At 37.9% G+C, this 23,522-nt stretch overlaps 5 protein-coding genes across 5 annotated transcripts; 4 read left to right on the top strand and 1 right to left on the bottom strand.

Moving 5' to 3' along the window:
• Window positions 1-1,929: 1,929 nt before the first annotated feature.
• LOC101297889 lies at window positions 1,930-3,881 on the bottom strand. Its single transcript, XM_004290005.1, has 6 exons — window positions 3,773-3,881; window positions 3,607-3,687; window positions 3,225-3,353; window positions 2,990-3,052; window positions 2,703-2,827; window positions 1,930-2,288 (listed from the first exon to the last, which is right to left on the bottom strand). The coding sequence occupies exons 1-6, from the start codon at window positions 3,866-3,868 to the stop codon at window positions 2,096-2,098; spliced, it is 687 nt and encodes a 228-aa protein (XP_004290053.1). The 5' UTR covers window positions 3,869-3,881; the 3' UTR covers window positions 1,930-2,095.
• Window positions 3,882-4,185: 304 nt separating this feature from the next.
• Window positions 4,186-6,813, top strand: LOC101297597 (SEC1 family transport protein SLY1-like). Its single transcript, XM_004290004.1, has 2 exons — window positions 4,186-4,216; window positions 4,541-6,813. Exons 1-2 carry the CDS (start codon window positions 4,186-4,188, stop codon window positions 6,367-6,369), a joined length of 1,860 nt encoding a protein of 619 aa, XP_004290052.1. The 3' UTR covers window positions 6,370-6,813.
• Window positions 6,814-7,567: 754 nt separating this feature from the next.
• LOC101297305 (isocitrate dehydrogenase [NAD] regulatory subunit 1, mitochondrial-like) lies at window positions 7,568-10,496 on the top strand. The gene is made up of 4 exons (XM_004290003.1): window positions 7,568-8,163; window positions 8,302-8,541; window positions 9,731-9,809; window positions 9,995-10,496. Exons 1-4 carry the CDS (start codon window positions 7,636-7,638, stop codon window positions 10,267-10,269), a joined length of 1,122 nt encoding a protein of 373 aa, XP_004290051.1. The 5' UTR covers window positions 7,568-7,635; the 3' UTR covers window positions 10,270-10,496.
• A 2,070-nt stretch (window positions 10,497-12,566) lies between these two features.
• On the top strand, window positions 12,567-13,940 carry LOC101309218 (putative expansin-B2-like). Its single transcript, XM_004292253.1, has 4 exons — window positions 12,567-12,753; window positions 12,896-13,008; window positions 13,299-13,486; window positions 13,613-13,940. Exons 1-4 carry the CDS (start codon window positions 12,567-12,569, stop codon window positions 13,938-13,940), a joined length of 816 nt encoding a protein of 271 aa, XP_004292301.1.
• Window positions 13,941-16,658: 2,718 nt separating this feature from the next.
• LOC101297016 (cytochrome P450 87A3-like) lies at window positions 16,659-19,575 on the top strand. The gene is made up of 9 exons (XM_004290002.1): window positions 16,659-16,993; window positions 17,168-17,498; window positions 17,591-17,740; window positions 17,843-18,091; window positions 18,179-18,268; window positions 18,367-18,445; window positions 18,530-18,636; window positions 18,736-18,863; window positions 19,001-19,575. The coding sequence occupies exons 1-9, from the start codon at window positions 16,791-16,793 to the stop codon at window positions 19,110-19,112; spliced, it is 1,449 nt and encodes a 482-aa protein (XP_004290050.1). The 5' UTR covers window positions 16,659-16,790; the 3' UTR covers window positions 19,113-19,575.
• The last annotated feature ends 3,947 nt before the right edge of the window (window positions 19,576-23,522 follow it).

The following is a 23,522-nucleotide window of genomic DNA, read 5'->3' as shown; positions in this document are numbered from 1 at the left end:
TCGATTCTTCCAGAGGTTGGTTGGTTATGCTGGACTGGGAGCACTATAACAGGATAACCAGAAGACGAAAGCGAGCAATATATCTTGTAAATCCAGTTTTAGGAGCACAGCAAAGACTTCCTCCAGTTCCCGGCTATAAAGAAAATTTTGACAATTCTCTCATTAATCCTAATGTTGTATTATCTAGCCCAGATGTATCAACATGTTTGGTCGCAGCAACTCTTGGTACTCAAAAACTGCTTTTATGCAGACCTAGAGACAAAAGCTGGACCGTCTTTCAGGTATTTGATGAAAACGACAGTATTGGCTGTGTTTACAATATATTGTTTTCCAGTACAGGGACGACTCTATATGCCTTGGTTAGGGATAGCAGTGAATGTGGTGCTGAAACCTGGATTGAAAATCGCAGTTTAAAGTCCGGAGATGAAGAAGTGAAATTGAAGGTGATATATGAGAAAGAAGAATGGTGGATAGATGAAGGGTTACTAATCCAAGAATTCGAAGGAGAGATGTGCACGACATACTTGTCAGAAACAACAAACAATCAATTGCTGTTGATTTATCAAATTCAAGGCAATGGTGGTGAAGATGTCATGGAAGGCCATGTGGTTGATGAGGAAGGCAACATCAACAACAACAACTTCGGAGAAGGAGATGAGAATGACATGGAAGGTAATGAGCAGAACGAGAACGTTCTAGGGTGGGTTGGACAATTCTTATGTAAAGCACTGCACCTGCTGAAATCTTCTTTTAGTGATGATAATGTCTATCTGAGGACAAGATGTTTTATAGTATACAAGCTTGATCCAGACAATAATAAGTTTCGTAGGGTACAAGATTTAGGAGACCAAATATTATTTCTGGCAGAGGATAATTCTTCATTGTCCCTTTTAGCCAGCGATTTCAAAGACTTACGAGGGAATTGCATCTATTTCGCAACAAGAGCAAAGGATTATGAAACTATTCACACATCACGTGAGATCGGCATTTTCTACTTAGATACTGGAAGAATTGAGTGATCATTTCCAAGTTTTGAGATGGATGAAAACTCTCGACTTAGTTGGTTCATGCCAAGTTTATGGTAGACGAACCGATTTAAATTAAATGCTTTAGAATTTAATAGAAGCTACGACTCGTTTTGTCACCAAACAGCGGCTATGTTTTTTTGGTAGTAAAAGCTAATGAGTTTCACTGTGCTACATCTGGTGCGGTGGTGTGGTATTTTGTTTTTCGATTTGCTTGTTGTCTTGGGTTCAAACTTCAGAGGGTGTTTATGTATTCATTTGAACCCAGACAACAAGCAAATCGAAAAACAAAATACCACACCACCGTAAATCTAGGATAAATGACGTCGTATGACGAGGGATATAAAAACACTGAAGAAAAGCTAAAAGAAGTACTGTAATGTACAAGATCGACAACGAGCGTGGTAACTTTGATGAGGTAAAAAGTTTAGGCGAGACAACAAGTTTTTTTCTTTTGTCCATTTTGGCAAGCATCATTCTTTTTTTTCTTTTTTTTTTCCTGAAAGTCTGAAACTATGTCGGCAAAGTAGAGGGAAATTGCATTTATAATTATATTTTGGGAGGTGGAATTCTGGACGTCTTCTATTTGGATGATGGACCGGTGCTAACATGGTCTGGTAGACTGGTACACACCCTGAATTGGAAAGGCTTGGTTCCTTCCAAGGTTAGGGTAGAGATCATGAAGACTTGCTTAAGTTTCTCAATCGAAAAGTTTCAAGTGCCACCAGGTGCCTTTAGATTTAGCCATTTAGTTGTCTATTTTGGATGCTCCAATGCTCCAATGCTCCAACTATTGCGAGCTACCAGCGTTATCTGATTATTTTCCATAAATATTCCAAGGATAGGAGTAGAAACATAACCCAGAAGTCTTGAGAATAATGAAGGATTAAAAATATATAATTGAAGTCCAGAGCAGAATAGTGAAGGTTGGAAGAGCGTTGCATTATGAAATATAACAGTATCAAATAATTGAACTCATAATAGCAACTATAAAATTGACAGGTGCCTATTGTCATTACGAACATTTATATGTGCTTAGACCTGGACGCTTTGTTAGAATGATGTAATATTCATAGAATTGGCCGAAGCTCTGCAGTAAGCAAGGAAAATTTCCGGTGCTCTGACAAGATGGAAGGGGTTCTTACTGCTTGCATTCTTGAAGTCAAGTCATCATAGGTGGATCCTGCATCAGCCTTAGCAGCATTCAATATTGTTTGCAAGATTTGTAAGGTATCGCCATGACTAACAACTAAGACTGTGCACCTGCATAGTGAACATGTCACAACTCATTAACATGCATGAATTTATCTATCAAGAATTACAACTTCTTTCATCATTAGTTTTTAACTCTATGGAAGGTGAAAATAAACTCTACATCTGTTTCAGCGGAAAGCTTTTGGAAAGTAACTTTTCTTGATCATTTAAAGAACTCTGTACATTTGATTTCATGTCTGCCAATGCCATTGTGTCTGATTAAATGCAATGTGAAACGTTATTCAACTAAAGGAGGTTTCTAACAGAACATGCAAGTTGCAATTTTCATTAGAACAGATGCTCAGTTTTGCGACAAAATAAGAAAAACAGGAAAGAGAAATGAAAATCAAATACAAAAAGTGATGCTGGTTGGTTATTGCAAAAATGGATACCATGTAGTGATACAATACAGATATAAATTACCCTTGAAATTGCGATTCCATGTTTGCCACAGCCTCTACAATTCTAGATGCAACATCATGGACACTTTCTCCTCCTTCTGGCTTCATGAGTGGATCTTTCTCATCAATAGCCCATACTTCGTTATACTGCCAGCAAAAGTGAAGAAACTTAATTAATATCGCCTCATTAGGAAGAATATAGTAAGTTAGCAGCTCCAGTTCATAATCAAGTGGCTATAAAAGAAGCTCTTCATCTGCCACTTTAATCATTGGGAAAAAGTACACAAAAACCTGTTAATGGTTACTTACTTTATCATGTGACTTGAGCTCATAGGAAGGACCAAAGAAACGTTCGCGGAGGTTTTCCATCACCTGCCCAAAATATGCACTTCCTGATCAGTGGCTTAATCAGTTTGTAATTACATTCATCATAGACTCAAACAAACTTACGTAAACAAGAAAGTAATCCAACTCTTTTTCAGTGCCCCTTCTGGCACATATACAAATAATATACTGGCAGTTCGGCACAAACAAAGCATCTTACCTTACATTGAGCACCTTCAAACTGAATATTCAAGACAGATGCAACAACTTGCGCAGTCTGTCTTGTTCTCGAAAATGGAGAGTAGCAAATGCGAACATTCTCAATCGGCACATTATTTTCCTCAAGGACCTGCACATATATGTTACCCAATTATCTACAAACCTCACCGATCAAATGCTCAAATGCTTCAATACAACAATCAATATCAGCATCATGCATCCGTTTACACACTTTACGAGCTATGACAACCATTCAACCTTTCTCTATCTCCTAGCCTAACAATTTTCTACAACAAAACTCACATTTCCTAGCTGACATTGGTCTTCTTTGTTTGTTAAATGTAAGAGCTCAGAAAGTGAAATTTGATCCAATAAACTCATACCTTTCGGAACAACTCTCCGGCCAGTTTTGCCTGATTAACACCCTCCGGTGCCAATTGATACTCCGGGCGCGTCCCATTTTCCTGCGAGGGAATTCACAGTGTGTCAAAATACGAAATAGTCGAAAAACAAAGGACCAAAATGCAAAAGAGGAAAAAGGAACCGAACCATGGAGGAGACGATTAAGCCTTTCTCATTAGGAATGCTCTTGCCGTGCCTCAGTATCCAGTACCTGTTCCTCCCAAACGACGTCGTCTCCGCCATTTACAACGCCCCCAACTCCGCTTCCGCTCTCCTTTATTTACGACTCGAAGAAGCCAGACGGCAGCCAATCAAAAAATTTAAACTTTATTTATATTGACGTGGCGTGTTTTCATTGGTTTGATGACTACAGTTTATAAATACCTTGCTGCAGAGTACTACAGTCCATAATTATATATATATCCCGAACTCCACCCTCAAAATTCTCCGAGCTCTTTTTCGACCCAAAAATAAAAAATAAAAAAATTGCAGAGCTCTTTGAAAATCTTAGACCTGAGTCTGTGGCTTCTTGAGGAAAGGAGGAGGTAGATTTCACGTCAATGGCTCTCAATCTCCGGCAAAGGCAAACAGGTACTTGCGCTTTTTCTCTTTTCTAGATCTATTTTTTTCACCGAACCGAGAAAGTAAAATTAAATTACTGTTATAAATCCAAATCTCAATTAGCAATCACAGAAAACCTTAAGGAATTTGTAGTGGAATTACCTTTCGAGCTTCTGTTCACTTAGATTTGGATCTTGTTGTTGAATTTGATCTGTAATTTCAGTTTCTGAACTAAGCTTCTGTACTTAAATGGAGGATTCGATAGGTTATTGGCACTATTTTAATTGTATATATTCTCTTAGGTTTGATTTCGTGTGAGATATTGAGTTTGATCTGTAATTTTTTTCGATTCAGAATGTATTGCTCGTATGCTGAATCTGAACCAACCGGTTAATGCGACGGGTATGGCAAACGAAGAGGTTTATAAGATGTTGATCTATGATAAGTATTGCCAGAGCATTCTCTCCCCACTGATCCATGTTAAGGATCTTCGGAAGCACGGTGTGACCCTTTATTACCTTATCGATAAGGAGAGAAACCCTGTCCCTGATGTGCCTGCAGTCTACTTTGTCCAACCCACCCATGCCAACATTCAGCGGATCATTGCCGACACGTCCAACCTGCTCTATGATAGCTTCCATCTCAATTTCTCGTCTGTGATTCCCCGCCCACTTCTGGAGGAACTGGCATCTGGGGCTGTGAATTCGGATTCGATACATCGGATTTCAAAGGTGCATGATCAGTATTTGGAGTTTGTGACGCTGGAGGATAATTTGTTTTCCTTGGCACAGAAGTCTAGTTATGTTCAGTTGAATGATCCGTCAGCAGGGGACCGTGAGATTGAGGAGATTATTGAGAAGATAGTTAGTGGGTTGTTCTGTGTTTTGGCTACTCTTGCTGTTGTGCCGATTATCAGGTGCCCTCGTGGCGGTCCGGCTGAGATGGTAGCGTCGGCATTGGATCAGAGGCTGCGTGACCACTTGTTGTCGAAGAACAATTTGTTTACAGAAGGCGGGAATTTTGTGAGCTCTTTTCAGCGCCCTATATTGTGTCTATTTGATCGTAATTTTGAGTTGGCTGTGGGGATACAGCATGATTTTAGGTACCAACCCTTGGTGCATGATGTTCTTGGGTTGAGGCTTAATAGGCTGGATATTCAAGGTGAAAAGGGCGGGATGAAGTCATATGAGTTAGATAGCTCAGACCCGTTTTGGGCAGCAAATTGGTCTTTAGCATTTCCTGAAGTAGCAGGTGAGATTGAGAGCCAATTGGCTAAATATAAGAAGGACGTGGATGAGGTAAATAGACGGACTGGCGGGACTGATGGAACTGAGTTTGATGGGACAGATGTGATTGGAAACACAAAACATTTGATGAGTGCAGTAAACTCCTTACCTGAGTTGACTGCAAGGAAGCAGGTGATTGATAAGCACACCAATATTGCAACTGTGTTATTGGGTGAGATCAAGGAGAGGTCGCTTGATGCTTTTGCCAACAAGGAATATGACATGATGGCTAGAGGGGGCATTGATCAAAAAGAACTTTTGGCCGCGCTTAAAGGGAAAGGAACTAAGATGGATAAGCTGCGGTTTGCTATCATGTATCTCATTTCATCAGAAACCATTAATCAGGCAGAAGTCGAATTAGTGGAAGCAGCCCTTAGGGAGTGTGAGGTTGATACCCGTGCATTTCAGTATGTAAAGAAGATCAAGTCCCTGAATGTTTCATTGGCATCAGCAAATTCTGCCAGCAGAAGCAACATAGTTGATTGGGCAGAGAAACTCTATGGGCAGTCAATTAGCGCTGTGACCGCAGGTGTGAAAAATTTGTTATCTAGTGATAGGCAGCTGGCATTAACTAGGACAGTGGAGGCTTTGATGGAGGGAAAGCCGAATCCAGAAGTTGATTCTTACCTTATGTTTGATCCTCGTGCTCCAAAGCCAAGCTCGGGAAGCAACCATTTAAAAGGACCTTTTAAGGAAGCTATAGTGTTCATGGTTGGGGGTGGCAACTATGTGGAGTACGGGAGCCTGCAAGAGCTTGTACAGCGTCAACAGCCTGTGAGGCATGTTATCTATGGAACAACAGAAATACTCACAGGAGGGGAGTTTGTGGAGCAGCTTGCCCTTTTGGGTCAGAAAATGGGATTGGGTGGTGCTCCTGTTGCTGCTGCAACTCAGTGACATTGGTCCTGCAATTTAGTGCTTGTTTTTACACATGAAAGAAACTGATCATGAGAAGCTAAGAAACCATGGGGAGTGAAACCGTATAATTTTCTGCATAGTTTGAAAAAGTTAGCAGGTACTGTGATGCCATGTGGTTCTTTTTATCAATTCTTTCTTTTTTATGGCGCCTGGATCATGGCTTCATATGTGACTTTGATCTACATTATCTCGGATCACCACGAAAAGTCAATTGGAGTCCATATTTTGTTATAGCATGTAGAAGCTTTTGTCAAACAGATATCTTTTGTGAAGAGTTTCTATTGTTAGAAAGTTATTGCCATTTTTACCTTGTTGATGTGCTTTAAAGCTGAACATTCAGACATATAACATGCTAGTTTCTTCCCAAGACTATTTGATTACTCACGAGATTTGATATTATATAGGATTCGATTTCCATGTCTTATTTTATGATTGCTACATCATTGTTACACAGGCAGACTAGTTCAATTAAGAATAATTTATAACAATATTATTTGTTGTCAAGGATTAGTGTCCACCGAGTGTTGTTTATGTGCAGTGTGCGAACTCTTTTGCCCTTTTTGTGGTGCTAGGCAATTCCTCAACCCTCACTGTTTTAGCTTTGGGTATACAAGATGTTTTTTTTGTGCGACTCAAATTTCCTCTTCTTATTCGATCTCTCTCTCCCGTGTGCTCACAGCTGCCTTCTTCGGCAGATTGAGAAAATCACATTGAAGGCCCAAAAGTTGCAGAGTATGTCATGGTGTGTGAAATTAGTGTTTCGAGAATTTGGGAATCGATGTGAGGATATGGGTCTTGCATTTAATTACCTGCATTGAGGGTGGACTACCAGTAACCCTATAGTAACTTATTTGTTACCATTTCTCACCATTGATGGAATGATGGCTCATGTCCAACACAACGAGTCAATGAATAATTTACATGTTGAAAGTCAACGCAGTAAAATATTACTACCCTCGCGATGTTCGAGCACGCGAGAAGTAAAATATTTGACCGGAAAAAAGTTACGCGCGCGCCACTTGGACATACAGCTAGACATCCAGAAGCGCAAAACAAAGAAATTAGTCTCTGGAATTTTGCAAATAAGTCCTCTAATTTCACCACTTTTCCGATTCCCTCCCCAACCCGCCGACCAATCACCTTCAACTCCTCTTCCTCTTCTTCAAAAGTCGACGCGACCCTTCCGCTCTAAACCCCCAAAGGACACCTCCCCGTCGGACTCGGAAAACCCCAAACCCTAGCCCGATGGCCCGCCGAGCCCTCCCCATCCTCAAGCAGCTCTCCCACCGCCCCACTCTCGGATCCTTCCACCCCAAACCCGACCCGAACACCCGATCCGTCACCTACATGCCCCGCCCCGGCGATGGAACCCCCCGCTGCGTGACTCTCATCCCCGGCGACGGGATCGGCCCTCTCGTCACCAACGCCGTCGAGCAGGTCATGGAGGCGATGCACGCGCCGGTGTTCTTCGAGCGGTATGACGTCCACGGCGACATGAGCCGCATCCCGCCGGAGGTGATGGACTCGATCCGGAAGAACAAGGTCTGCATAAAAGGCGGGCTGAAGACGCCGGTCGGCGGCGGCGTGAGCTCGCTTAATATGCAGCTGAGGAAGGAGCTTGATTTGTACGCGTCGCTGGTCAATTGCTTCAACCTTCCTGGACTCCCCACGCGCCACGAGAACGTGGACATTGTTGTCATCAGAGAGAACACCGAGGGCGAGTACGCCGGTCTCGAGCACGAGGTCGTTCCCGGCGTCGTGGAGAGCCTCAAGGTATACTAATCCAGCTCCTCCGTTCACTTTTTTACCGTCAAGTTTTTACTAAGCTAGAGTTAAATTGTTGTTGTGGATGGTGAGTTTTGTGGTGAAGGAGTGTTGTTTATTGTGGCTCTGATTGAGTGGTTTGGCTAGGTGATCACAAAGTTCTGCTCGGAACGTATAGCAAAGTATGCGTTTGAGTATGCATACTTGAACAACAGGAAGAAGGTGACTGCCGTTCACAAAGCCAACATCATGAAGCTTGCGGATGGTTTGTTCTTGGAGTCTTGCCGGGAGGTTGCCACAAAGTATCCGAGTATCAAGTACAATGAGATTATAGTGGACAATTGCTGTATGCAACTTGTTTCAAAGCCTGAGCAGTTTGACGTGATGGTATGCGAGCTCAATTAGTTTTTGAATATTAGCGGTTGCATTTTTTCGTTGTTTTCATGATTGTCGAAATGGTTTGGCATGAGACATATCGATTATTTAAACTATCAAACCTGTTCTTTGATTTGTGATATCCTTGCTTGCAACGTGAGTTCTAGCTGTTGAGAATCTTGCCTACATTTACGCCAACTGATGAATCTACATTTAGAGAATTATTATGTGTTCGTCTTGGTTTGAAGATTCTTTATGTTGAACAGGCAGTTGTAGACTTGTAGTAAAGGCTTTTCACTTGGCTACACTTTAGGCTTCAGAGCAGTTCTTTCAAGTGTTCTGCTGTTGTCATTTGTCAACTAGTGATGACCTTCGAAAACTAAGGAGTGTGCTTAGAGAAATGTTCAAGAGTCTAAGGTCAGTGTCCAAGAATTGAATGAGATTTCAGAGTATGCTGTAAATGAGTAGTCTCTGCTTTGAAGTAAAAAACATAAAGAAAAAAAAGTGAAGGTCAACTAAGAATTGGGCCATCTCTGCATGACTCTTCATGTAAGAGTAACCAAGCTTTATTTTACTAAAACTGTGTCGAGCATCCTTGTTTTCTAATATGCGATTCCATGTCAAGTTTTGTTGTTTTAACTAGTATTGAAAGCTTGTGCTTCTTCCTCTGAAGTTGTCATCAGCTTTTCTTCTTGTCAACGTATACTCCATTTAGTTCAGGTCTTCAGGGTGAAGCTATTTAGGATCGTGTATGTGCTTTGACTTGGGGAGGGGAGGTTTGAAACATATAACTGGATCTGGGCTGTGTTGGGTATCACTCCCACTGTATAGGTATGAAACGGAAAACCCCTTCTAGGCCGTGTAGTGTTAAGAGAGTGTCATGCTTGGTGTGTCTTCTCAGTCTAATAAGCTCTGGCTTTCCTCTGTTTTATGTGTTCGCATATCCTTCATTTTACCAAGATTATTTGCCACTTCTTTTTTTCTTTTTCTTTTTTGAGTTGTGAGCATGTCCATAATAGGATAGCTTGTATACCAAAATACCTCTCCCCGTTATCCAACTTAAAGGAATACAACTAATATAAACATGGTACTTCGTCAAAATAGATATATACTTTTCTGCTGTTCTGTGAATTGAATGGTTGTTTGATACTTTGCTATTATCTGTCCCATCTCTTGACGGAGATTCTTTGGTGTCTTGTAGGTTACTCCTAATCTTTATGGAAATCTAGTAGCAAATACAGCAGCTGGTATTGCTGGAGGCACTGGTGTCATGCCAGGAGGTACAAATTGTTATGAATAAATTTATATTCTGTGTATTTTTCCATTCCTTGTAACTTATATAAGTACCATTCTAATTTTGATTTGTGATCAATTGCCTGAGGTGCTGATCACTGCTTAGAATCTAGTTCCTTCCTTTAGTCAGTCTCTTTTAGTTGTGTCTGATTAGGTGTTTGATGAATTGCAGGAAATGTGGGTGCTGATCATGCTGTTTTTGAGCAAGGTGCTTCAGCAGGAAACGTGGGAAATGAAAAGTTATGGGAGCAAAAGTCAGCCAATCCAGTTGCATTGCTCCTGTCATCAGCCATGATGTTGAGGCATCTCCAGTTTCCCTCATTTGCTGACCGTCTAGAAACAGCTGTGAAACGTGTAATTTCAGAAGGCAAGTACCGTACCAAAGATCTTGGAGGAGTAAGCACTACCCAAGAGGTGGTTGACGCTGTTATTTCTAATCTGGACTGATTGACTGCTAACTTGTCCATTGTGTTTATCTCAGCTATATACTTGATGCAATTGTTTACCCAGTGTCACACATGGTTTCGTTTATAATGGTTCTTTTACATCACTAGTAGGTTATCCTACATCTGTCAAAATGCAATGTTATTATTTTTCCCTTTTTGGGAATGATTGGAACACAGCCTTATAGTCATGCAGTAATAAAGATTCAAGTCATTCAACCTTGATTTGCTTTCTTTTCCTTTCCGACGACGAGAGAAATGTAACCCATTTTTACTCTAATTTTTTGTCCCAGTTTTCATGTAGTCTAGTTCAGATTGTTTTGACTGTTTGAAATTGAACTAGATTAGAACATATATGTTGTCTGATTTGTTTGAGGTTTCGTTTGGTTTGTGTCTATTGTCTCTTAGTACATACCATTGGATTTTGGAGTTTGTCTGATCATTAAGATTTTAGACTAAAAGTAGGAGACAATAGACAGGACAAGAATGTTAAACAAATTATCTCAACTGTCCATTTTTGTGTATATTTTCAATTCTAGTACCCCAACGAGATTGAACTATTGAAGAAGTTATGGGGACATGGAAATCTAAAGTCGGACAACAGAACTGTGATTTGCATCCTTTTACATGAAATTCAAAGTGACCGTTCTGAAAGTAACCCTATCTAGGATTAAAATTCCAGTTATTGCAAACTGTAATATTAAGTATCCATTTGAATCTCAAGATTTGATAGATTGTGATCACAAACCTCATGTACATATATACTATTTTGACCAGAACCAATTTCTTCATGTAATACTTTTCTGGTCTTGGTATATGAATATACCAATCAAGAACGGTAAATTAGTAATCCAGACATCTGGTGCAAATTATGGACGATATTGAATGACTCCCCAAAGAAAGTAATCAAGGAGTCAGGGTCTCAGGGATCCCATGAATCTTGAACATCATTCTAGAGAGTGATAAGCAATAATTCTGTACTAGACTTTTGCTGTGTATCCATTGATTTGTATTTCATAATAGTTTAGCTTCATCTAAGGAGATATGCAGAATCATAGAATTGTAAACTGATGAAAATCAGTAGGATAGGAATTGACAGCAATCTCTAGCTTAATGTAATTGCTGATCTTCAGGATCTAAATGAACCTCATTCTTGTATATATTTCTATACTGTATCAATGAAAAGTAAGTAAGCAATTCTAACCAATTGTCTTTTAGAGAGGCGGCCACGGTTTCTCAGCCATCAAGAGTTGAAAGGTATGCATTTTTTGTCGATCCATTAGTATATATAGAATGGAACCCTTTCTCTAAGATCTGAAACAGGTCCACGTATACTTAGTTACAGAAAGTGAAGTGGTTACAATGTTGTACATACATTCCATTGGGTCATCTGTTTTATTTTGTTTATCCTTTTGATATACTATGTTGCATCTAAGGGAGGTGTACTGTTCTCTTTGCATTACAGATATGAGATATGAGCCTATGTTTCAGACTAGTTTGGCGGGTAAACCTGTCTTCTTTTTCGATATACAAAGAAACAAATTACAAACAAGAACCTCTAGAACAACTTAGATTCTACAAATCAAATAGTAAAGTCCGACTATTTGTTTTTTTTTTTTTTTTTTTTTTTTTTTTTTTGAAGAAGAAGATAGTAAAGCAGGATCGACTTCTGTAGGAAGGGAAAATGACCTATTCCAATTTCAATTTTTTTTAAATAACTTACCAACTAAACTGATGGGACGAAGTCAACCAATTTATATTATGGTACATAAAATGTCAACTAGCAATGTAACTCATCTACTTTGAGTAGTGCTGGGCATGTCACACACATCTAATTCATGCATGTCATATAATGTCATGCAAATTATCTAAAACGTGCGAAAGAGCTTCTTGCATGCATGTCTACATTCTAGGAAATTATTCCCTCTCTTGCCTGCAAAGAATCGATGCATGTATAATCAACTTCCTATTATCTAAACATCAAGAAGTCTAAGATTACAAAAACCCCTCACTTCTTTCTTAACTTAACAGAATGCTTGATTCACCCAACTAACTACTCGATCGTTTTATTTATAAATCTCTTCCACCTTCTCTTATTATATTTTTAACAGAATTGGTTGTATATAACAATCTGACTTTATAGAACTATATATGCACGAGTGTTATATTCGGTGGGTGCGATTTATATATATCTCATTGGGATTTTTAATTTAACCACTTCCATCTTATATGTAATGTAGGTCTCATTAATCAGAACACAATCACAAACTAGTTTACGAGTTAAGACTTGAGAGTGCAGCCATGGCAACTAGTTTGAGAAGCACTTTGTTCTTAGTAACTATGTTTTGCTGCTTGTTTGAGGAGTACTACTGCTTCGCCCATAATTACAACCACTTTAACTCGTCGTCTCAGCGGTCTCGCATTGCCACCAATTGGTACTATGCCGGAGCTACCTGGTACGGCGGCCCTGATGGGTTCGGAAGTGATGGTAATGCATTCCCTATAAAACAGTGTATATATAGTTGAAGAGTAGTGTAAGATAGATGGAGATTTTGTAATTTAATTTGCTGCTTACAAAATCATATATATAGATAGTTAACCTAATCATATTTGCTGATCAACGCATGCAGGAGGGTCTTGTGGGTATAGAGATATAGTTTCACGACCTCCATTCTCTTCCATGGTTACTGCAGTTGGCCCTTCTCTTTACCAATCTGGCAAGGAATGTGGAGCTTGCTTTCTGGTATAAGAATGCTTCAACATATATCATCAAATTTCATGGACTTATACAGTAAACTATGTCTTTAACGTTGTGACATATGCATAAATTAAATTGTAAAACATTCATAAGGATACTTACTGTTTTTCCTTTTTTATTTATTTGTATTTTTTATGTTTCATATTGGTTTCAAAAGATATTCATCATATATACAATCCCATTTTACTTCCAGTTTTTTTTTTTACTTCATATTTTATAGCCAACAATTTGTGACGTAGAAAACTTTGTTGTCTTCAAATCATTGTTAATGTCAGGTCAAATGCACCAGACACAAATCTTGTTCTGGCAAACCAGTGAGGGTGGTCATCACAGATTCTTGCCCGGGATGTGTGTCTGATTCTGCTCACTTCGACCTTAGTGGCTCTGCATTTGGTGCCATGGCACTTCCTGGTCAAGCCCAGAACCTCCGCAATGCAGGAGTGTTGCAAATCAAATTTGCACGGTACATATATCACAAAAACTACTTTGAACAAATGAAACTACATCACATTATTGACGCACAAATCTTTAGGAACATAAAATTTGTGTAATATTAACTAATTAAAATTTAATTTGTGATTCCGTGCAGCGTGCCATGTAATTATTTAGGAAAAACCATCGAATTTTACGTGGATCAGGGCTCGAACCCGTACTACTTTGCTGTTGTGGTCCAATATGAAGAGGGAGATGGTGATCTTGGTTATGTTGAGTTGAAGGACAGCAGCAACAAAGGGTGGCGTGCCATGCAACGATCATGGGGTGCAGTGTGGAAACTTGATGCAGGATCGAAACTACAGCCTCCACTGTCAATCAGAATGATTTCTCGACACTCAGGCCACGCCTTGGTAGCCAAAAATGTGATTCCAAATGGGTGGCAGCCTGGTGCTACATACAGATCCTTGGTCAATTATCTTTGAGTTTATGACCATCCAAGTTCTGAAGCAATAGGCTAATAAGTATGAACTAGAGCAAAGAAATATGAAGTAGGATTAAAATCAAGCAGAAAAATGGAAGGATTTAACCAGTACTGTGATCCTCAATTTCTGCAAATCTTTGAAGTAAACTCTTAAGTATATCTATCTTTCCGTATAGCTACATCATGTCGTTTCTTATTAATTGAATATTTCACCTTATACATGGACTCCAAAATGTCCAAAACTTGTTCTTTGGGCAATATCAGCTGGTTGGACTCAAATCCATTTTATACTGAAATTCATTTGAATTATGAAACATCATATTTGCATTATGCTTTCTGAGCAAGCGACTGATCTAGGCCCCGGCCACTCTTGCAGCATCATGAAGTTTGGATTTTCTCTGCAAGGGTCAAAAAGGTGATCTCAGCAATGAAATTTGATGCATCATGAAGAGAAATTTTCTCTGCAAGGGTTAAAATGGCGATGTCAGATTTGGAACAAAGACAATTCAAACATCCACCGGTGATTTTTCAATTTTGAAAAGTTTCTCGATATATTATTATGTATTTTCGTGTATTAAGTAAACTAGTTCGTTACAAAGGTAAAACTGGCGCTTGAGACAACTTTCGTACAAGAAGACAAACATTCATACATCAAGTAGACTAATATAAACTATTCAACTTGATGTATGAAACAAATCTGCATCTCATTTGTCATCCGAGCTCATTTTAAATTAAAGATTTATTTATTGATATGAAGAATTGTAATATTTTCGAATTAACTACACAAATATGTGCCAATAGATTGGCTAGCTTTGCTACTATAGATCATGTTGTGGTAACTTTTGGATGAGACACCTGATTTATTTTACTACAGGATGTTCTCTATGAATATATATACTCGTGTTACAAGTGCAAGAACTATGTCGAAAATCAGGTACATGTGTTAAGACTGCTTGTTGAGGTAAAATTTATTTAATATTATAAACAACAGGGGTGGGGCTGAGTCTTCCAAATAGATCGGGTTCCAAACCGTATTTTAAAAAAGAATGCCTACAAATGATTCAAGTACTACAACACAGAATGAATGCAAAAATTTCTACAATTAAAGTAGACTCATATTACTGTTTAGACCAAATTTTGAGTTTTCATTGTTGTTGGACTCATACCCATATATATGTCACTCTCATATTTGATTTCACTCAAACTTCATAAACTTTAAAAAGATTTTCACCCACCAAATCCCATGTATTTGAGTTCAAAACTTGTCTATAATCTTTTGCATATATTAACATGCTGAATAAGTGGAGAACCAAAGAATACTATAGTCGATGTCTCCTTCACAAGAAACCAACATACAAAAACAAAAAATAAAAGTAAAACAGACGATTGAGAGAGTCCGGGTCAAAAAGGTATAGTATACCTACTAAACAAATTGCTCAAACTTAATCGGAAAAAAGAAAAAGGAAAAAAAAAAAAAACTAGCTCAAGCATTAGCCCTCAACACTCAACACTTGTCTCAACTCTCAAGCTAAGCTGATTGACTTACAAACCTGCTCTGTCCTTAAATTTTTAACAGTAGTGTTCACATAGTTAGTAATTAACCAAAAGATTCATGGTCAGTCACCGTTAGATTTACATCTAAGGGTTGTAAATCTAAAGGTGAAAAATATTATTTTTAAGTTAAGTTGTTTTATTTTCAATACTGACCAGATGAATATTACTGTAAATTCTGATATTTGATTTTGATAGCATTAGTTTGTTTTGTTTATGCATTTAATCCTTTCACCTAGGCCTCATCATTTGGCCTTCGGCTCTAGCCTGCCCTAAAACTCGCCCTACCCTATAGGGCCGAAGCCTTACCCGGCCCTAGCCCTTTTCAATTAGGGTAGGGCAAGAGTCAAGCAAATGAAACCCGGCCCTATCCTACGGCTCTACCCTATTGAGCCCTTTGCCAAGCCCGGCCTGGCCCTAAAAGCCTACCCTTTAGGCCCTAATAATTACTTATTTTTAATATGTTTCTTATTTTTTATACAATACAACTAATCTTATAAGTTTTATTTCTTTAATTTGTATTTGTCTTTGTTAAATAACAATTGATTTTTAGTGATTTAGAGAGATAGTTAATGAAATATATGAATATAACTACTTAGATTAATAATTATAGATGTCTTAAGTTAAATATAATGTATATGTATGTTAAATATGACTAAAAATAGGGTCTTGTATCACATATATCTCTTGAGGTTATATATGAGAAAAAAAAAATTAAAACTCATAAATTTATTTTGTTAAACAAAATAACGTCATATTCGGCCATTTCGGCTCTATTTAGCCCTATTCAAAGGGCCAGCCCTGCCCGACCCTATTAGCCCTAACAAAATGGGCTTTAAAGGCGAGTAAAGGCTTGCATATTTGAGTCTCGATCTGACCCTACCCGGCTCTAAATTTTGTTGACCAAGTTAAAGCTCTACCCGACCCTATCCTAAGCCTTAAAATTTAGGACAGGGCCGTCCTAACCCGACCCATGATGAGGCCTACTTTCACCATCTTTCGTGATGAAAAGTTGGAAATCGTGCCTCCATATGTGACTACCAAAGTCAAGTCAAAAATTGTGGCCGTCTTCTTTTGTTTTGATTGGAGAACATGTACACATAATCAACTTCTCCATGATAATAGAAAAAGGAAAAGGATAATGTATTGGTGAAACACATACGGCCGAAATGCATGGTGTTTTAGCTACTTAATATATTTAATCACGCACTGCTTCTCCCACTTTAATTCTCATCATTCTTTGAAACTCATAACGAACATAATCCTCTTGTTCATTAGAGTATCACAGAGGGTAGTCACCATGTGGACTGAGGTGGGATTGTGTTTAGCAGCATTTCTGGTGATATATATCACTCACTGGACTATGAAATGGAGGAACCCGAAGTGCCTCGGGGTTCTTCCTCCAGGTTCAATGGGTTTTCCTATCATCGGTGAGACCCTCAGTTTGATCATTCCAAGCTACTCCCTAGATCTTCACCCTTTCATCAAGAAACGACTTGAGAGGTAAACCCCAAGCCTATTAATTACTTTACTAGTTCCAGGAAAATAATTTTGCTCTGTTAAATCTTTTTTTTTGAAGTACTAGTTCTGCTTAAATCCTAAGCTGGTTCACCATTACTCTTCCATATAACTGTCTCTGCCTGGTTTAATCGAGATGTGTTTCTTTTTGCCTCTCAGATATGGACCGATATTTCGGACTAGTTTGGCGGGTAGGCCAGTTGTGGTATCAGCTGATCCTGAATTCAATAGCTATCTTTTTCAGCAAGAAGGAAGATCTGTTGAACTATGGTACTTGGATACATTTTCAAAGATCTTCGTGCACGAAGGTGATTCAAAGACAAATGCAGTTGGCATCGTACACAAGTACGTAAGGAGCATTTTCTTGAATCACTTTGGCGCTGAGAGGCTTAAGGAAAAGTTGCTCCCGGAAATACAAGAATTTGTCACCAAAAATCTATGTTCTTGGTCAAGTCAGGAATCTGTTGAAGTGAAACATGCTGGCTCAGTTGTAAATATCTATTTCAGTATTTATTTTCATCTTTTAAGCGCTTATGATCTTCATGTTATAGTTAATGCATATATCAATTCTCTCTGTTGCAGATGGTTTTTAATTTTAGTGCAAAGCAGATGATTAGTTATGATGCTGAAAAATCGACTGATGACTTGAGTGAGAAATATACTAAAATCATAGATGGTCTTATGTCATTTCCTTTGAATATACCTGGGACTGCATACTATAATTGCACCAAGGTAAGAGTGTAAGACTGACATTAGTTTTGTAATTAAGATAAGTTGTCTTAGCTTAAGAAGATATCACTCAAATTCTAATCTTTGGTGTTTATTTTCATACAGCACCAAAAGAAGGTAACAACCATGTTCAGGGATATGCTCAAGGAGCGACACGATTCACCTGAGACCCAACATGGAGATTTCCTTGATCAAATAGCAAATGACATGGACAAGGAGAAGTTTTTATCAGAGGATTTTAGTGTTCAACTGGTGTTTGGGGGCTTATTTGCTACCTTTGAATCTATTTCAGCTGTGTTGGCATTAGCCTTCAGTTTACTTTCAGATAATCCTTCAGTCTTACAAGAGTTGACAGTATGTAGGCAAAGTTTGAGCAACAATTTTAATTATCCTGAATCCTCTATTCAAAATTTTATCATGACAATATTAGTTTTAATTCAGGCTGAGCATGAAGCAATTGTCAAAAACAGAGAAGATCCAAATTCTCCACTCACTTGGGATGAATATAAATCAATGACCTTTACTCTTCAGGTTTGTTCTACAATCTTTTCATGTTCCTTCTACCTTGCAGAATAGTATTGCACAACGCACAAGTCCTATAACTTGTTGGTCTTGGAAAATATATATAGGTTATCAATGAAACTCTTCGTTTGGGAAATGTTGCACCTGGCTTGTTGCGTAGATCCTTGAAAGACATTTCGGTAAAGGGTAAGTGCTTATTTACAGATATTGAGCCAAAATCTTTTGCTTCAAACGAAGGTCTTTCCTGAAATTTAGAGTAAATGTTTGCAGGATTTACTATCCCAGAAGGTTGGACGATTATGGTTGTCACGTCTGCGCTTCAGTTAAGTCCCAACACATTCGAGGATCCCATTAAGTTCAATCCTTGGCGTTGGAAGGTACTTGTGTGTAGTTCGTTTTCATTGTCATTTGTGTGACATACTTGATATTTGGGTAGTCAGCTAATATCACTTCATACAATATATGATGAAAATTAGGACATCGACTCTCAATCTGTATCCAAGAATTTCATGCCTTTTGGGGGAGGAATGAGACAATGTGCTGGGGCAGAGTATAGTAGAGTTTTCTTGTCTGCATTTTTCCATGTCTTGGTCACCAAATATAGGTATGTTTCTTGTTAGCCTTCTCTCTGTGTCTCAAGTTTATATTTACATGAAGACATGAAGTGTACTGTGTTTAAACTGTAAACCAAAGCTTTTAATAGAGTCTAATCATCTTCTGAACTTCTCTTAATGTTCACAGGTGGACAACTATCAAAGCAGCACCGGTTGCTCGAAATCCCATTTTAGGATTTGGTGATGGCATTCATATCAAGTTCTCAGAGAAGAAAAACTTATGTCCTGTTTTGTGTTAGGTGATCCATCACTCGACTCTTGAAAGTGGAAACCCCATCTACTATTAGAATTAAAATGGACTGATCTATGAACTGTAATAGAAAAGTCTGCTGCAATGAGATGTTATATTCTGCACTGGCAAGATTAGGCTGGAAAATCCTTACTGAACCTAATAACTGGTGGGTTTCCTTAATTAAAGCCAAATATCTGAACTGGGAAGATTTCAGGCTTGTGCAGAGAACTGCTCATTCGTCTTATGCTTGGAAAAGTATTTTACAATCTCGAGAGTTATTAAAAGAGGGAATCAGATGGATTGTGGGTAATGGTACTTGCATTAATTTTTAGTTGTTTAACTGTGCCTTTCCTTTCCCACTTATAAATTTAGTTCCTTCTCATCTACACTCACAGCTAGATCTTTCTAGTTTCTGATACTGTAGCAAAGTGTACTTGTAACCAACAGTGGTCTCTTACTTCTATTCAACATCTTCTTCCTCCTGACACCATTGAGTTTATCTCTGCCATTCCCCTCTCTTTCTTTCCTCGACAGGACTCAATGATCTGGGGACCTACAGGTAATGGCCAATTCTCCATACGGAATAGACTTTCTACTAGACTCCCTTTACACAAACCACATTGTCGACCGTTGTTGCCCTATCTGCCAACCTCATTTAGAAACTCAGGAATCAGGATCACCTTCTTCTTCATTGTCAATTTGCTCTACAAGTTTGGAGATTCACCCTTTCTTCCATAGATGTCTCTCAATTCCCTAACGGTCGCTCTTTCTTTACTCGTTTACACAAATTGTCCTCCCCAGACAACCCTGTTCTGGAAATTGCCTTAATCACTGCCTGTAACTGTAATACTCTGTTTTTTTCTTTCTTTTAGAACTAACTGTAATACTCTGTCAATTTAAAAGTGAAATAAATATTTAGATAGGTGTGAGCCTCGGTGATTTTATTGAGTTAATTGTTGTTATCTTGATGAATTATTTATCGATCGATAGTGGTGGTTATTGATTGACTCCGTGTTACCTTACGTGTGATCTTAAAATTATTTGGTAAGTTAAAGTGAAGTTTGTTGAAACATTTTTTTGAACATAGGTGAAAAACAGGACGCTCAATCATTATGAACAATGAAAATTTATCGAGCTAATTATGTCGAGGTTGTTTGAGGAAAATTTATTGATCTCGATTAATAAATAAACTAGTATCTTGACCCGCACGTACTATGTGTGTGTGTGATTTTTTTTTATTATTACAGTTATGATCAAAGTCTTATTTCCGTCCCCATTTTTCTCTCCCACCTCCCACACGTTTTAAGCTTCTTTTTTTCTGTTTTTCTTTTTTTCTTGTTTCCAACATTTACAATTACTAATTTGTCTTTCATCTATTAGAAAACAGATTTTAAAATTTTAATCAATCAAGGGTATTATAGGTAGTTTAAAAATTTAACCGTTGACTAGAAGACAGATTTTAAAATTTTAATGAATCAAGGGTATTATAGGTAGTTTAAAAATTAAACCGTTGACAAAGTCAAAAAAGCCTTCTGGCTTTATTAATAGAGATAATGAAAGAAAGGAGCTGAAGTTTGTACAATGATGGGTTCATAACCAACTTAAACGAAATATAAAGAGAAAGAGATGTTTAGAGAGGGGGAAGGAAAGAAAACTCTGAAGACTTCGGGGGTTCAAAAAAAATAAAAAAGAGAGGAGAAGAGGCGAGACTTCCCAAGGGTTCTTGAGAGGAATTAGAGAGAAACGGAGGCCAAAGCCTCTTAATGAATTTCAAAATAGAGATTTTTCTCCACGCCAAAAACTTATTATGAGATTATGAGAGCTAGACAATCTAGTAAAGTAAGGAAATGAGGAGAGATTTGAGAACCCCTTTCTCTCTCTCAACCAGTCTTCTTATTCTGCTAACCGGCGATCGAATTCGTCTAGAGCTATAGATTTCAACGATGACTTGACAACGTACTGCCTGCGTGAGACGGAGCCGACAACCCTGAAATATCCATACACGGATCATAGTTTTTTTCCCCGTGTTGAGTCTCCGAAAGTTCATGTGTGAAATCGAGTTGGAGTAGACTAGAAGTTGGAGAATAGTCGTTTATGGTTGAAGTTAAAGATGTAAAGGTAAAATAGACAACACCTATGGTAAGTATTTATCAATCTTGAGTTGTGATTGTGATCGTTGATTATAAGTATTGTTGGGTTTGAGTAATTAAGTTTAACAACTGAATTGAATGACTGGTTATTGATGGTTGAAGTTGGTTGCTGATCAAAATGTTTTACAATATGGTATATGAGAAATAGTTTGTTCACTTATTTAATTAAATTTAAGGTCAGGGTGTTGCAATAACCTTTGGAAAACAAGAGACAACCTAATTTTTGGTAACACCATACCATCTCTCCATCAAAAGTTGTCTACTCTTTCATCTCTCTCTTCAAAAACTATCATCTCTGCAATCCTCCTAAACAGATCTACTCACTATTCTTCCTCCGCTTTATTGAAATGGCATCCACCTCCCCCAAATAGCTTGAAACTAAACTCTCACTACGTCAATAAGTGCAACAAACGACACTTTTCACACAACGGTGCACAATAGCAGAGTTGTACAAATTTAAAAAATGCTTCATACAACGTTCAGAAACTTTCAGCCGTTGTGTGGATAGTCTGAGATCATTCCAGTTTTTTTTTCCTTAAACTCGTACAACACTTTGGACAATATTTTGTTGTCTGAATGAAGATAAAAATGAGGCCCATTTTGCTTCTAACCCCACTCTAGTTTAACATATAACTGGGTGTTCTTACACAACAGTGAAACAAATAAATGTTGTGTGAATATATACAATTTAAACTATCACACAATACTTTGTATACATCTATTGTATGATGTATCTCTCATGTCAGGTTACAGACTTCTAGTTTTAAAATGAATTAAATTTAGTTTACCCCCATGAAGTTTGGGAGTAACTTCATGTTAATCCCTATACTTTCAATTTCATCAGTTTACCCCTCAAACTTTTGAATTTTCCTCAAGCGTGACCAAATGTTCTGTATTTTGTCCAAATCGGACGTTAACTGCTGATAATTTTAACCTTAACTGTGAGGCCAGTATCTAGAATTTGGGCAAATCGGACCTTATATGTCCAAATCGGACCTTAACTGCTGATAATTAAAGGTCAATTCAAACGGAATATGAGAATTTAGGCACGGTAGACAGAAATTGAAGAGTTCAAGGGGTAAACTGATGAAAATAAAAGTGTAGGGACTAACATGAAGTCACCTCCAAACCACAAGGGGGTAAACTGAATTTAATTCTTTTAAAATTGTTCTTACATCCTCTGAAAACCTAAATTTTTTGTAAAGGATAGCCTTGGTGGTTTTGATGTAACAACGGAACACTCAAACCTGTTGTGTGAGAGTATAGTATTTTCAACAATCACACAACGACTTTTTAGTTTTGGTTGTATAATGTATTTTCGTGTCATGATGAAACCCTTCTCTTACATTTGGCGATACTACTTTAAGTTCTTCATCCCACAACAATCAACTAAGAAATGTTGTGTGAAGGTATATCACACAATTGTTTCAATATTACGTTGTATATTTCGTAACCTCTAACCCCTAAAATACCCTAAACCTAAAAAACCCTAATAAATTTCCTATTGTAGTGCCACAACGGTTCTTTTTTAATACTAATGTGTGACGTAAAATTAAAATTGTTGGATTTATGGTTGACCGAGTTGATCGATACCCAAACGTTTCCGAAAATTTGTGAATTTTGTTACACTGCTATACTTCACTATCATAATTATATCAAACGGTCGAATTTTCATGATTTTAATCCTAAACATCTATATCACAATCAACCTACTAATGAGATATAACATGTTTACTATGTGACACATAATGTGACATAACATGTGTAGTACATATTATATAAACGTGTGTTTATCTAGAGAGACACCATTGAGGAAATGAAATTTTGAAAATCAAACCGTATAGACATGTTTACGATATTGAAGCATGACTGTGGTAGAAATGTCATCAATTTTTGGTATTATATGAGTGTCGATCGACACGGTCAACTCTAATTACACTTACTTAATTTCACTATGGGGAGCCAAACCATCATGATATAATTGACACCACTTCTTGTATGAGTTTATGTATAATAACCATATGATTATACAAGTGTCGACAAAATCAAAAAAAATGTTTAGAGTATTGCATTTCGACGTGTTTTCGTATGATGAGCCTCCCATATTTAGACAACTCTTAGTGCTTTTATGCGTTGTGTGAGTGAAAACTAGAGTTATTTTAAAGAGTGACTCGTTAGAATGAAAAGTAGCCGTAAATTTTCCGCCTTCACGATTATTAAGTGAATGTCTCTATTTTCTTTCTTCTCAGACAACACAAAATATGCAA

This window comes from Fragaria vesca, linkage group LG2 (assembly GCF_000184155.1).
Source record: "Fragaria vesca subsp. vesca linkage group LG2, FraVesHawaii_1.0, whole genome shotgun sequence".
NCBI classification, from domain to species: Eukaryota; Viridiplantae; Streptophyta; class Magnoliopsida; order Rosales; family Rosaceae; genus Fragaria; species Fragaria vesca.
Note: the sequence above shows the minus strand (reverse complement) of the source record. Positions and strands in the feature narration are given on the sequence as shown.